Source organism: Chiloscyllium plagiosum, chromosome 36 (genome assembly GCF_004010195.1).
Source record: "Chiloscyllium plagiosum isolate BGI_BamShark_2017 chromosome 36, ASM401019v2, whole genome shotgun sequence".
Lineage (NCBI taxonomy): Eukaryota > Metazoa > Chordata > Chondrichthyes > Orectolobiformes > Hemiscylliidae > Chiloscyllium > Chiloscyllium plagiosum.
Window position 1 is genome coordinate 38297520 of NC_057745.1, and position 16321 is coordinate 38313840.

At 46.1% G+C, this 16321-nt stretch overlaps 1 protein-coding gene across 4 annotated transcripts in view; it reads right to left on the reverse strand.

The window, feature by feature from the left end:
• usp2a (ubiquitin specific peptidase 2a) overlaps positions 1-16321 on the reverse strand; it is a 123088-nt gene that overhangs the window by 50112 nt on the left and 56655 nt on the right. For 3 of the 4 annotated variants that reach the window (XM_043677740.1, XM_043677742.1, XM_043677741.1), the window contains one exon: positions 9793-10547. In XM_043677740.1, the coding sequence (XP_043533675.1) occupies positions 9793-10506 (714 nt within the window). In that variant the 5' untranslated portion in view covers positions 10507-10547. Of the gene's footprint in view, positions 1-9792; positions 10548-13999; positions 14100-16321 lie in introns of those variants that run through there. The other variant, XM_043677739.1, reaches the window with a different exon arrangement.

Sequence of the window (16321 nt, forward strand, 5' to 3'; positions counted from 1 at the left end):
TTGGTGGGGTGGTAGGTGAGGACCAGTGGGGTTCTGTCCTGGTGGCGGTTGGAGGGGCGGGGCTCAAGGGCGGAGGAGCGGGAAGTGGAAGAGATGCGGTGGAGGGCATCGTCGACTACATCTGGCGGGAAATTGCGGTCCTTGAAGAAGGAGGCCATCTGGGTTGTATGGTATTGGAACTGGTCCTCCTGGGAGCAGATGCGGTGGAGACGAAGGAATTAGGAATATGGGATGGCGTTTTTACAGGGGACAGGGTGGGAGGAGGTGTAATCTAGGTAGCTGTGGGAGTCGGTCGGTTTATAGTAAATGTCCGTGTCGATTCGGTCACCCGAGATAGAAATGGAAAGGTCTGAGACAGTCCAGGTGAATTTGAGGTCGGGGTGGAAGGTGTCGGTAAAGTGAATGAACTGTTCAACCTCCTCGTGGGAGCACGAGGCAGCGCCGATACAGTCATCGATGTAGCGGAGGAAAAGGTGGGGGGTGGTGCCAGTGTAGCTGCGGAAGATGGACTGTACCATATATCCTACGAAGAGGCAGAATACCCTATTCTTTTTCTATTCTCACCAACAGAATCATAACTAATCACTAAGCAACTTCAAAATCACCCCCATCCATGTTACCCTTCATGATCTCCCAGGATACTCTCATCTACATGCTTCCCAAAGACATGTATTCCAGTCACAGTCAACCAAATCACTTCACCACATCTCAACCCTTCCACTGTCTATGGTTCCACCCTCTTTGCCTAATATCCAGTCTTGAATGAACTGCTATCAAACATTGTAAGAATGAAGTCATTGTCTATGAGGCCGGCCCGCTCTCCCAGGATCATTCTGAATATTCTGTTTAACACTGAACTGTTTTCTATCGCAAAACTCTCTGGAAGCTGCTCACTTAGATGTTGGTAACATTGCCCGTCATTCTACAGCCACCTCCCATGTGATTTCAACCAATATTTTACATAAATCACAGTTCATTCAAAAATTCTGTTGACTTTCATCACGTCCCACTCAACCTCTGACAGTGCAGCTTAGTACGGGCCCACTGCCACTGCAGCATTCACTCACTACTACACTGGAGGATCGTCCTTGAATGCATCTTGTTTGTACCATCCTCTTACCCACATTGTGCCCCACTGATGTTTATGAACATATTAATGTCAATTCATCAACCTTGATCTCAATATTTTTCCCAATGTGAAATGTTGCACATTACCTTTCAGAGCCTCACTTACTTCTCATCACAATGAGACATGGCATTAAGCCAGAATGGGTTAGGAGTTGGTCTTAGAACATAGACATAGAAGCAAAATGAGGCCATTCAGCCAATCGAATCGGCTCTGTCTTCAATCAATCTGATGCGTTTCCTAATTCCATCCTCTTGCCTTCTCCCTGTAACCCTTGATCCTCTTACTAATCAAGAACCTATCTATCTCTCGCTTAAATACACTCAATGACTTGGCCTCCACAGCCCACTGCAGCAATGAGTTCCACAGATTTTCTCTGGCTGAAGAAATTCCTTCTTCTCTCAGTTCTAAAGGATCATCCCTTTACTGTGAGGCTGTGCCCTTGGGTCCTAGTAGAAACATCATCTCCTCATTCACTTTATCCAGACCACTCAGTATTCTGTAAACTTCAATCAGAATCATCCTCAATCTCTCCTCAAATCACAAGGATCATTCTTGTAACCGTGCTCCGGTCCAGCTCTGAAACTAGCACATCCTTTCTTAGATACGGACCCCAAAACTGCTCACAATATTCCAAATGTGGTCTGATAACTGTCTTATACAGCCTCTTAAAATCTCACCCTTTTGAAATAAATGCTATCATTGCAATTACCTTCCTAACCACCAACCAAACCACAGGTTAACCTAAAGAGAACCCTGAACCAGAACTCCCAAGTCACTTTGCATTTCAGATTTTGAAAATAGACAATGCCTCTATTCTTCGAACCAAAATGCATAACCTCACACTTTGCTCCATTACATTTCATCTGCCACTTCTTTGTCCACTCTCCTAGCATGTCATTGTCCTTCTGCAGACTTCCCCTTAACACTACCTACCTTGTGTCATCACCATAATTAGCAACAACATCCTCAGTTCCTTCATCCAGATCGTTAACTTATAATGAGAATAGTTACTGACCCCTGTGGTACTCCACCAGTCACTAGCTGCCATCCCCTTTATCCACCTTCTCTGCCTTTTGCCAGTCAGCTAATCCTCTATCCAAACCAATACTTGCTCTTAACATCCTGGGCTCTTACTTTCTTTAGCAGCCTCCTGTGCAGCACCATGTCAAAGGCCTTCTGAAAATCCAAATAGATCATGTCCACTAGCTCTTCTTTGTCTAATATGCTTGTTATCTCCACAAAGAATTCTAACAGATTTATCAGCCATGATCTCTCCTTGATGAAGACCTGTTTTACCTTGCACTTGCAAGTTCTTCCCGATCTCATCCTTAATAATGGACTCTAAAATCTTACAATGACTAAGGTCAGACTAACTGGCCTACAATCACTTCTTTTCTCAAACATGAGTGTTACATTAGCCATTTTCCAGTCCTCTGGAACCCTCCTTGCCTCCAGTGATTCCTGGAAGATCACCACTAATGCCTCCACAATCTCCTCAGCTATCTCTTTCAGAACTCTGGGGTGTAGTCCATCTGGTCCATGTGATTTATTAACCTTCAGACTTTGTAGCTTCTCCATCACCTCCTCCTTAGTGATTGCCACCACACCCATCTCTGCCCCCTTACTCTCAAAGTCCTTTTATGTTGTTGATGAAACCTGACGTATTCAGCTCCTGTTCCATTCCTTTGGTTCACTGGTCAGTTTTGCCTCTCTCTTACCTTTCAGATATCTAAAATAACTTTTGCAATCTTCTATTATTAGCTAACTTATTCTTAAATGTCATCTTCTTCCCACCCTCACCCCAATGCTCTTTAAGTTATCTTCTGCTGGTTTTTAAAGGCTTCCCAATCCTCTAGCTTCCAACAAATCTTCACCACATTGTCTTCCTGATTTTATGCCTTCTCCAATTTTCCGTGTCAGCCATGGTTCCCTCATCCTTCCCTCAGCATGTTACTTCTTCCTTGGGATGAATGTCTGCTGTTCCTCTTGAATTACCTCCAGAAACTCCTGCCATTGTTGCTCCACCACCTTCCCTGCTGGGCTCCCCTTCCAGTCAACTCTGGCCAGCTCCTCCCTCATGTCTTTGTAGTTACCTTTACTCAATTGTAATACCATTAGACCTGATTGAAGCTTCTCTCTCAAACTGCCAGGTGAATGTATCATGTTATGGTCACTGCCCCCTAGGCCTGTACATAATTTTTCCTGAAGAAGGGCTTATGCCCGAAACGTCGATTCTCCTGTCCCCTGGATGCTGCCTGACCTGCTGCGCTTTTCCAGCAACACATTTTCAGCTCTGATCTCCAGCATCTGCAGACCTCACTTTCTCCTCCTGTACATAATTCCCAATCGGGTCTTTTTCTCTTTGTGGTTCCCCACACCCTCAGACTCTATAATCCCTTCTTGCTATCCATGTAATTTTATTTTTGAACAGGAAGTGCACTTCACCTCCCCCGCCCACTTGGGTTTTGACCCCATTCACATGGAATTAAGTTACTGACACTCTATAGGCAGTGAAGCAAGGGTTAATAAATAACAAGGAACTATGAACTCTGCACAGCTGACAGAAATAGAAACACATTAAAGAAAGTCTCATCTCATCCCTTCGCAATAGCAGTGCAATAAACACTTATACTACTACTGATACCACTCTGTCAGTGTACACACACACACACACACACACCTCGGAATGTCTAACGCAGCTGATATTCTCATCACAGGTATCAGTAATCATACAGTCACAGAAATATACAGCAAGAAAACAAACCCTTCGGTCTAACTCGGCCATGCCGACCAGATATCCTAAACTAATCTATTCCCCTTTGCCAGCACTTGACCCATATACCTCCAAACCGTTCCTATTCATATACCCATCCAGATGCCTTTTAAATAATGCAATTATACCAGCCTCTACCACTTCCTCTCACCTTAAACCTATGCTGTCTAGTTCTGGACCCCCCCACCCCAGGGAAAAGATCTTGGCTTTTTACCCTGTCCATGCCCCTCATGATTCTATAAACCTCTATGAGGTCACCCGTCAGCCTCTGAAGCTCCAGGGAAAACAGCCCCAGCCTATTCAGCCTCTCCCCATAGGTCAAACCCTCCAACCCTGGCAACATCCTTGTAAATCTTTTCTGAACCCTTTCAAGTTTCACAACATTCCTTCTGATAGGAAGGAGACCAGGATTGCACGCAGTATTTTAATAGTAGCCTAACCAATGTCCTGTAATATTCTCATGATCCGAATAATCCCAATCACCCAAAACAAATTTTGCCAGATATTAAGAGAGGGAATGGAACAGATTTTTTTTAAAAAAGGGATGTGTCTTAACTGTCAATAAGACTGTTCGGAAACCAAAACAAAATAGAAAATCTGAAATAATAGCACAATGTATTGGAGAAACTCAGCAGGTCAAGCAGCATTCGTAAAGACAGAAATAGAGTTAACATTGAGTCCAATATGACTTTTCAGAACTGAATATTTAACACAAAATGTTAACTTTTGTTCTCTCTCCACAGATGCTGCCAGACCTGGTGCGTTTTTGTCTTTCATTTCAGATTCCCAGCATTTGTATGTTTCCGTGAGTGAGGGAGGGAGGGAGGGAGGGAGGGAGTGAGGGAGGGAGGGAGGGAGGGAGGGAGTGAGTCAGCAGGGTTGGGGGAGGTTGGGGGGTGGGGTTGATGTGTTTGAGTGGACTGTGTCTGTATATGTGTATGAGACAGGGGTATCCCTGTTGGTTAGCAATGTCGTAGGGGGAGAATCTTTACGCATGTCTTTCCTTCCTCTCTCAATACACCATTCTCAATCTCTCAGCTCTAAGTGAGAAGGAAACAGTTTGTAAAATTTCACTTGTCAGATCACCAGCTTGGAGAAAGAAATGCATATTTCTCAACAGCCGAGAGGAAATTTTCCACAGGTTTGTGACTCACTCAGCTCCCACCATGTCATATACCATCCCTTCATCAGTCAAACGTGACTAAAATCTTTCACAGAAAACCTACTTGGAAATACTTTTGTTTTGCAAAGATATTTAAATAGAAATGACTGTGTTCCTGATGCCACATACCAGAGACTCAATGGTGTACTTCAACACTTCTTCCCCTAATGTTCAGTGTGTGTAAACAAACAAGTTTACTGTAACATTTTCAATGGTTAAAATGATTCCTTATTAAGGGCCATCATTCTCCCTGCTAGGCTCTTTGTTAGGTGAACAGCACTGATATATCCTTTGCTGTTTCTACAGTGTCTTAGGGTCAGATATTACAGCTCAGAAAGAGGCTAATCCTTCACAGAAGGAAGCTCATCGACTTCCTAGCAGCTTTCCGCTGACCAGTCCAACTGACCATTCTGTTTCCCTTGATGTTTCTCATGTCACAGCCCTACAAGTATACTTCCCTGAAAGCCCAACAAATTCCTTTCAAAGTCATTGATTATTTCTGCTTCAACCACTCTCTGCAGCAGTGAGTCATTACCACTTGTTGCATCGCCCTAAGTATAACCCCTGGTCCTTTTACCATCAGCTGATAGGAACAGTTTTGTTTTGTCTGCCTTATCTAGACCTGTGATAAACTTGGACACCTGTCTCAAACCCTCCTTTAATCTTCTATGCCAAAAAGTGTGCTGCTGGAAAAGTCCAGCCGGCCAGACAGCATTGACGTTTCGTGCATCAGGAATGTGGGAAAGGGCTTATACCCAAAACATCGACTCTCCTGCTCCTCAGATGCTGCCTGCCCGGCTGGGCTTTTCCAGAACCACACTTTTTGACTCTGATCTTCAGTGTCCACAGTCCTCACTTGCTCCAAAGTTAATCTTCTATTCACCAGGAAAACAACCCCAGGTTCTCCAAACTAACCGTGTCACTAAAACCCCTTACCCTGGAACCATTCTGGTAAACCCTTACTGGAATTTCAGAAAGGACCTGAAATAACTCCACGGAGGCTGGTATCCATCACCAAGGCCCCTTTATTTACATGGGGAAAGTCTCTGACACTGATCCAGCTCCCTCAGAGCCAGCTCTCATTGTGAACAGATTCTCTGACACTCCTGTTCTTATCTGTCAGCCCAGGCTCCCTGATCAAACCAGATTAACAGCCCCAATCAGGGAACTCATATTCTATGAGGTCCACCTGACTGATCACATTCCAATCACTATAGGGCACTCACACATTCCTGGCAGCCCAGGAGTGTGAATCACAGGTGGTCAGTTGTAATTGGGTTAATTTTGTGCAAATTAACCAAATATTTAGGTGAATTGGTCATACTAAATTGCCATAGCATGCAGAAATGGGTAGGTTAGGTGCATTAGTCAGAAGTAAGTATACAGTAGGAGAATGGGTCTGGGTGGGTTACTCTTCAGAGGGTCCGTATGGACTTGTTGGGCCAAAGGGCATGTTTCCACACTGTTGGGATTCTCATTCTAATTTCCTTCTCCCTTATCGTACGTATGGTTATCTCTGAGCTAATCTTGGGGTATCTGTCCCCTTGCCTGTCATGTGACAGGAACCAGGATTATGAATGGGACCAGTTTGAGGGGGTGATATCCCAGATACCATCCCCTTATAGAGAGATGCACTGGACGGTGAGATCTGGGGCAGGTTTCACATCCCATCTCCAGTTTTGACCACATTTTGAAAATTCACAGAACTTGAGGAGGCCCCTCAACTCACTAACCTGTATCACAAATCCATTTTCCTGATTTTGCCAAATGCAGGGAAGTTATGCTGAATCTTTACAACCCTCTCTGGTTAGGCTGCAGCTACAGGGTCAGAGGCCTCAGGTTCGAGTCACACACTTTCAAAAGGCTATCACTTCAGAGGTTAGTAAGAGCAATTGCTGTTGGTCTGGAGTCATTTGTAGATCACATCAGGTAAGGAAGACAGGTTTACTTCCCTAAAGGACACTTGTGAACTAGATAGGTATTTCTAAGAGTCCAATAATTTGCTAATCATTATTATTGTGATTAGCTATAAATACAAGATTAATTTAGTTGAACAAATTAAAATGCCTCATCTACGACTATGACGTGTGTGTGTGTGTGAGAGTGAGTGAGTGAGTGAGTGAGTGAGTGAGTGAGTGAGTGAGTGAGTGAGAGAGAGAGAGACAGAGAGAGAGAGAGAGGAAGACAGGTTCAATCCAGTGTCTACCTGAATGAAAACGTTTTTGGATTTGTGTGGGAATGATGCAGTTTATTGAATTTCCCGTGGTTTGTTCTGTGTGTTTTGAGGTTTTCTGGTAAATTGAGGTTAGAGCCGAATGGTGAACAAAGAGAAGTGACTAAGGTCACTGAACACTTTTCAGCTGAAAGCAGCCCAGACTGATAGCTGCTGGGAAGGATCAAGATCAGGCCCCACACAGCCAGGAGCAAGCAGAAAGTCAGTCAGACAACCCTCCACTACACCAGATTACTTCATACAGCCACCACAGACAAAATAAAACAAGTATAACCATTAACAGAGGAAAATTGATGCTTTTAATTTTCTTCAACGTAACAGAGATTGGGAGAGGAGATTAGAAAGAAAACAATGTCCAGAAAGATCCTGGACACAAGCTAAGAATAACTGTCCAATGACACTAACTGGAAGAGGAACATGTCAAGAGGGAGGGAGCTAGATTAACATCAACAGAGTTACAGTCAGTAAGATAGCGTATGGGGGGATTATTAAGTGACTGTGACATCGAGGTGGATTAGCATTAATAGAAATACAGTCATAAAGGATGCTCAGATATGAACAGATTGGTGAGGCTGAGTGGCCTCCTGTTCCTAGGTGACCAACACAGCAACAAGACACAACCTCACAGGACACAAACATCACTGTACTGTTTACCCTTGTACTCAAGTTAATAGCAGGGTCGTGCTGTGACCTTGTCATGTCCTGCAAGTCAAACTCATATCCTTATCCACTACACTAATGAGATATTGTGGCTGTTTTAGATTCACTCGAGATTGTTGAGAGCTATGGTTGGATGTTTAATTCATTTTTGGTTGTTGCTAGCAGATGACTGAGTGCCTGGAATGCAGAACGGGACAGACCGAACCAGGTTAGATGGATTGCTGTTAGTCCAGTGCTAACACACCCAGGCGCTGTTACTCCTGTATGGTAGCTGGGGAGCCATCTGTTGTTCAGTGAGTAGCATTATCATCTCAGAAGATTCTCAATCCAGAGACTTGACACATAATTCAATATGACATTCTGGCTCAATACTCTGAGAGTGCCACACTGTCGGAGGGTCAGCAGTGAGGGAGTGCCATAATATCAGAAGGTCAGCACTGAGGGAGCGCCATAATGTCAGAGGGTCAGCACTGAGGGAGCACCATAATGTCGGAGGGTCAGTGTTAAGGGAGCACCGCACTGTTGGACGGTCAGTGCTGAGGGAGTACCACATGGGCCAACATTTTCTGCCTATCTCCAAGGTTCTTTCTTTCTGGTATCAATTGTTTCCCTGGATTACAGCGATCCGAGTAACGCTGCGATGGTTACATCCCTGCACACACAAGCAACATTTCAATGGATTTACTTACGTTTGAGGCTCATCAGCTACAAGAGAAAATCTCTCACCAGGAGTTGCTTCTGGTGAGAGATTTTCCAAAACAGTTTCCCAAAACATTGCTATTGTGTCAGGACGGGACCCCAGTTTCACAGTGAACCTTTCACCCACAACACAGCACATACCTACATGTGCATTACACACGCCTCACATATCACCAGGTCATCGCTTCCCAGCTTATTACACAGAACAAAGAACAGAATCTTATTTTGTAAACTTGTAAAATGGCATCATCTCCTATCCCCACCTCTTCCTGTAAGATGCTGATATATTTCACAGCTCCTTGTTACTTACACAGTGAGTTATAATGATCTTGAACTTGCTGCCTGTAAGAATGGTGGAAGTTAATTCAATCATAACTTTCTACAGGAGGTTGGATAACAATTGGGGAAAATTTGCAGAAACATGGAGAAAGGTCTGGTCAGTGAAATGATTTGGATAGTTTTCAAAGGATCAATAGAGGTACCCTGGGCTAAACAGCCTTCTTTGATAAGAATACACTCCCAGCGCTCTGAATGTTTTGGTCTCTTTATCTAAAGAAAGATCCTACTGGTTTGGAGGTGATTCAGTTAAGGTTCACAACATTGATGCCCAAGATGAAAGTGTTGTCTGTCCTATTGATGAGAGACTGAGTAGGAGATACCACTACCCTTAGGAGTGGAAGAAATAATCTCATTGAAAACTAACAATCTTTTGGACAGTGTTTGATGGTAAATACTGAAAGATCAGTTTCCCAGGTGGTCAGTCCAAAAGAAGGTCCTAATCATTTATGACTGGGCTGAGGAGAAAATTTCTTCATGAACGATGTTGTGTATTTTTGGAATTCCTTCCCCAAAGAGTTGTAGATTTAGTTGTTGTTATAGTTCAGTCATGCAGTATATTCATGGCAGTGATCAGTATAGTTTTGGAGACTTTGGGAATCAAATGGAATTTGGGACGAGTACTGGAAGGTGAAACGGAGGTAGATGATCAGCTCAGATCTTAATGAAGAATGAAAAAATAGGCTTGAGGAGCCAAATGATCCCCTTTTACTCGTATTATTGATGCCTTATGCAAGGTCCCATGATCACCTCTGGTCAACGGTTTAACCTCACGACCCTTTCACTGATCCCACACTTACCATTGTGTCTCGAACAGGTGAAGTACACCTCCCAGTACTTGCACTCCTCTCCCATGCTGGGCTGAAGCGATCAGTATTTTTAAATGAAGCAGTAATGGTTTCCTGTGTCACGCTCCGTGGTAAGCTGTAAGTTCCTGAGCCCTTGGTACAGCAACCCTCGGTGATGTCACTCCGAGTGCAGCCTCTGTAGCTCCCAGCCTGTGAATCCATGGCGTGTCGGGTGAGTGTAGGGCTCTTTATGGAGTTTAACTGGTATGTGTCTGCCATGTGGAGGTTCAGCAGATCGCGGTTCAGGTCTGTCTGACTGATGGACTTCCTGCGAGTTAGAGACAGCCGAGGAGGAGGGTACACTGAGGTACTGCTCACTGTGCTGTAACCATAGTTACCACAGTATCCGCCAGTGAGTCCACTCGGAAAGGCCTTCAGGGGAACACGGCTCAAACTCTCACTGCGCCTGGTGAGCATGTCAGGGCGAGGGATCTGCCGGCCTCGGTCAGCCTCCACAGTACATTTGCTTGCTGCTCGGTTAGAGTTGGTGTGGGGAATATAGTTGGTGTAGCCTGGTTTATAAAGCAGCTTGCTCTTGTCTGTGTAACTGCAGCCCAGGCTGGGAGTGTAGCTATGGTACGTGGGACCATAGTGAGAGCTGGAGAGGGAGCTGCCCGGATAGTTACCAATTTGCTTCACTGTGGATGACGAGGAAACTCGAGACATGTCAACCTCAGCCTCACACAGTAGGCCACGTCTGGCATTTACTGAAGGGGAAAAAGAAATTCATTTTAGACTCAAATTAATAATTACTTTTAATTGTAATTTAAAGCTTCCCTCAGTCCAACCTCCCCAGCGCCATCCACTAGTTGCTGTGTCCACTGACACTTCACAGGGAACAGACCCCAGGAATTCCTATCCTTCATATCCAGCCTTGGCCTTTCCTGGTAACCAACCTCGAATTGTCATTGACCTGAAACATATGAGTGGAACTGAACTGGAGAGATCCTGTGAGATTTTGCTGGGCACAGGGAAACAAAACATAACCTGGTGCCACATTCTAAATGCTGGAGCAATTTGTTTGAACAAAACAATGTAAACGTGCCCACTCCAAACCCGTATCACCACCCTCACTGCTTCAATTTATAAACAGCATGGTTTAACACCTGGCAAATGGGACAGAAGTCTAATGTGTAGGTTGAATGCTTCATTAATTCTGGGCTATGAACGGAAATGCCCTTCCTGAGCTGTAAATCACTGTGCCTGGACCTTGTCTCCAGCAGAATCAGACCACTGACCTGACTGACCTTCAGATGAATGTGTGTCCTCAGACCTTCTCTGTTACAAAGAACACTGTAATATCTGTTGTCTCCACACAGCTCAACTGTTGCTGAAATACTTGTTTATGCTGGTGTTTAAAACTTCTGGACTTATCTACCCTAACCAGCAAGGAGAAAGGGAGGACTGCAGATGCTGGAGATCAGAGTGGACAGTCAGGCAGCATCCGAGGAGCAGGAGAATCAACGTTTCGGACATAAGCCCTTCATCAGGATTGGACCCTCATCAGCATTCCAGCTTCCACCCAGAATGACATTCTTATAGCATCTTTCACAATCTCAGGAGTATAAGACAATAGCTCAATAATCAAATGTTTCTGGAATCACTATTGACAAATGAGTGTCAATGTCTGACCATATCATAGGAGCTGCTCTATTGTTAGAGAGAGAGAGAGAACTGGTGGTGGTTTAACCTGAGGGCCACCATATCTCAGGCAAGGGGAGAGGGTGAGAAGGAGAGCCCTTCATGGTAACCTCAGGTGGTGTGGGAATTGACCCCCACACAGTTGGTATCACACTGCATCACAAACCAACCGTCCAACCAACCGAACTCAGGTGGATCCACTAACACTCTTCTACAATATAACAGAGTGACCCTCGAGGGGGGAGAAACTCCCTCAGCACTGACCCTCGTGGGGGGGTGGGAGCCACTCCCTCAGAGTGACCCTCGCGGGGGGTGGGAGCCACTCCCTCAGAGTGACCCTCGTGGGGGGAGCCACTCCCTCAGAGTGACCCTCGAGGGAGGAGACATTCCCTCAGAGTGACCCTCGAGGGGGGAGACACTCCCTCAGTGACCCTCCGAGGGGGGAGACACTCCTTCAGAGTGACACTCCGAGGGGGGAGACACTCCCTCAGAGTGACCCTCGAGGGGGGAGACACTCCTTCAGAGTGACCCTCCGAGGGGGGAGACACTCCTTTAGAGTGACACTCCGAGGGGGGAGACACTCCTTCAGAGTGACCCTCCGAGGGGGGAGACACTCCCTCAGAGTGACCCTCCGAGGGGGGAGACACTCCCTCAGCACTGACCCTCAAGGGGGACACATTCCCTCAGAGGGGGGAGCGACACTCCCTCAGCACTGACCCTCGGGGGGAGACAGTCCCTCAGAGTGACCCTCCGAGGGGGGAGACACTCCTTCAGTGACCCTGCAAGGGGGGAGCGACACTCCCTCAGCACTGACCCTCGGGGGAGACAGTCCCTCAGAGTGACCCTTGAGAGAGAGAGGAGAGACACTCCCTCAGAATGACCCTCTAAGAGCGGAGCTGCTCCCTCAGCACTGACTCTCGAGGGTGGAATCTCTCCCTCAGAGCGACCCTCGCAGGGGAGCCGCTTCCTCAGTGACCCTCGAGGGGGGAGACACTCCCTCAGAGTGACCCTCGAGGGGGAGACACTCCCTCAGAGTGACCCTCTAAGAGCGGAGCTGCTCCCTCAGCACTGACTCTCGAGGGTGGAATCTCTCCCTCAGTGACCCTCGAGGGGGGAGACACTCCCCCTCAGCACTGTCCCTCAAGGGGGGAGCTGCTCCCTCAGCCCTGGCCCTCTGAGGGCGGAGGGATTGCTTTTGGTTGTGCTCTATTCAGTTCGATTGGACGATAGGTTTACTTCAGGCCAAAAGGCAAATAGAATTAGAATTGGGTTTTACTGTCACGTGTACGCAAGTAAAGAGTAAAGTGAAAAGTGAAAAGTTTACAAAGTTGCCATTCTGTGACTCCATCTTCTAGAGGAAGGATTAGTAGACAGGTTTGTTCACCAAAAAGATTTACGGGTACGAATTTGTAGTTGGAGATTACAGGATGCATTTCCAAGTGATCACTCAATGGGACATGTTTACCATTGGAACCCTTCAGCAGCTCCATGTGAGGGAATCACAGGTAGATCCTGCCACCTTGTGGTGGATTATTGCATTGACAGTGTTACCCAAACACCAAATTTACAAAATCTGTCCTTGTATTGCTGTCTGCATGTTGTATACTCACCCTGCCTCTTCCACATCAGCATCTATCCTCACTCAGGATTGCATGAGTGGGAGAGGGAAAACCCGCGAAGGTTAAGAGATCCACCAACTTTGAAAAATATAGCTGATGAAGCAAGGTTCTAGTTTTGTTGTAGGAACATATTGAATTTATTCCAACATCTTCCTTCATCTTCAAACACAGAACACCACAGCCCACATGACAGTGACTTGATATAGATTCAGGTCACAAGCACTCTGTCTCCTGTGTTGCTCCTAGAACAGGAAAATGGCACAAAACTGCTACCTTTCAGCCACGAACCTCTGTAAACAAATAGGGGGATTGGGGAAGAGAATATCATACTGGATACATCAGATTTCAATCCATGTTGGGACAGTGCAGACAAAAGCTTTCCTCTGTATCTAACCCTGTGCTGTCCCTGTCCTGAGAGTGATTGATGGGGGACAGAGATCAGGGAGCTTTCCTCTGTATCTAACCCCGTGCTGTCCCTGTCCTGAGAGTGATTGATGGGGGACAGAGATCAGGGAGCTTTCCTCCGTATCTAACCCCGTGCTGTCCCTGTCCTTGAGAGTATTGATGGGGGACAGAGATCAGGGAGCTTTCCTCTGTATCTAACCCCGTGCTGTCCATGTCCTGAGAGTGATTGATGGGGGACAGAGATCAGGGAACTTTCCTCTGTATCTAACCCCGTGCTGTCCGTGTCCTGGGAGGGTTTAAATCTATTTCATACGGCACTGATAGCTTCACAATGTGCGCAAAACAACTCAACAATAAAATACAAGGCAACACAAGAAACAGATCTTTTAAGACAGAACTCTGCAGAAGTCTGTGGCAGATGAGTGAAAGTACATCAAGAGCTGAAGGTAATAGTAGGAAAACAAACAGAACAAAAAAAAATAAAAACAACCTACTTCCATTTTTCACTATCCTTGTCTCAATTTCAGGCCATTTGCTTGGTATCCCCCACATGACTGAGCAGCTTCCTTTCCTCACCATGGTAACGGCTTTAATTACAGCTATCCCACACTACACTGCAAAACAATCCAACACAGAGATCTGGCAGGAAGAGGGAAGCTGGTGTTCACAAGCAAGTCTAGACTTGTTCCTGACAGAGTTAAAAATCACACAACACCAGGTTATAGTCCAACAGGTTTAACTGGAAGCACACGAGCTTTCGAAGCGACACTCCTTCATCTCCGAAAGCTAGTGTGCTTCCAATTAAACCTGTTGGACTGTAACCTGGTGTTGTGTGATTTTTAACTTTGTACTCCCCAGTCCAACACCAGCATCTCCGAATCATGTTCCTGACAGGGTATTGACAAAAACACATGGACACAGACAGTGACAGACCTCTCCAGAGAAACACACAGACACAAAGATGGAGACAGAGTATCACACACACACACATATACAGAGAAACACAGACTTGGATACTGAGGTTTGAAGGTAGAAAGGCTGAAAAAATGCTGGACTTAATGAAAGTTTTTTGTTTTTTTACCCATGGGATGTGGGCATCGCTGGCTGGGCCCAGCATTTATTACCCGCCCCTAGTTGCGCCTTGGGAAGGTGAGGGTGAGCTGCCTTTTTGAACCGCTGCAGTCCATGTGCTGTGGATTGACCCACACTGTCATTAGGGAGGGAATTCCAGGATTTAGACCCAGTGACAGTGAATGAATGGCAATATATTTTCCCAAGTCAGGATGGTGAGTGGCTTCGAGGGGAACTTGCCGAGGGTGGTGTTTCATGTATTTGCTGTCCCTGATATTCTAAATGGAAGGAGTCGTGAGCTTCGAAGGTAATGGCTAAGGAGCTTTGGTGAATTTCTGCAGCCCTCTTGTAAAAACAAACCAATGATGCAATACAAAGCAATACAAGATCTCTGGAGAGGTCTCTCACTGTCTGCGTCCATGTGTTTTTGTCAATACCCTGTTGTGACTGAGTGTTGGTGGTGAAGGAAGTGGATGTGGAGCCAATCAAGTGGGATACGTTGTCCTGGACGGTGTCAAGCTTCTTGAATGTTGTTGAGGCTGCCCCCATCCAGACAAGTGGCAAGCATTGCATCACACTCCTGAGCTGTGCCTTGATGAACAGGCTTTTGGGAGTCAGGAGGTGAGTTACCTGCCACAGTATTCGCAAGCTCTGACCTGCTCTAGGAGCCGCTGTGTTTATGTGGTCAGTGCAGCTGACTTTCTGGTCAGCAGACACCCCAAGGATGTTGATAGTGGGGGATTCAGTGATGGTAACGTCATTGAATAGTAAGGAGTGATGATTAGATTGCCTCTTATTGATGATGGTCATTGTCTACTTGTCAGCCCAAGCCTGGAGACTGTCCAGATCTTGATGCGTTTGAACACGGATTGCTTCAGTATCTCAGGAATTGTGAATGGTCCAGAACATTGCGTAAGTATCGGCGATCTTATGATGGAGGGAAGGTCATTGTTGAAACAGCTGAAGATGTTGGGGCCTCAGACACTACCCTGAGGAACTCTTGCAGAGATGTCCTGGAGCTGAGATAACTCACCTCAAACAACCATCTTCCTATGTGCCAGGTATGACTCCAACCAGTGGAGTGTTTTCCCCGATACCCATTAATTCCAGTTTTGCCCGGGCTCCCTGATGCCACACTCAGTCAAATGCAGCCTTGATGATAAGGGCTGTCTCTCTCCCTTCCCTCTGGAATCCAGCTCTTTTGTCCATGTAATGAGGTCAGGAGCTGAGTGGCCCTGGCACAACCCAAACTGGACATCACACTGAGCTAACTATGTCTTTTTTGACAGTAATTGATAAGTAGCAGGTTGGATTTGTCCTGCTTTTTACATCCAGGACATACCTGGGTAATGTTCCACATTGTCGGGTAGGTATCAGTGTTGTAACTGGACTGGAACAGCTTGGCTAGGGGCACAGCAAGTTCTGGAGCACAAGTCTTCAGTACTATTGCCAGAATGTTGTCAAGGCCCATAGCCTTTGCAGTATCCAGTGTCTCCAGCTGTTTCTTAATGTCACATGGTGTGAATCAAATTGGCTGAAGACTGGTATCTGTGATGCTGGGGGCCACGGGAGGAGGCAGAGATGAATCATAGAACATAGAACATAGATGAATACAGCGCGGTACAGGCCCTTCGGCCCTCGATTAGATTACATTACATTACAGTGTGGAAACAGGCCCTTCGGCCCAACAAGTCCACACCGACCCGCCGAAGCGCAACCCACCCATACCCCTACATTTACCCCTT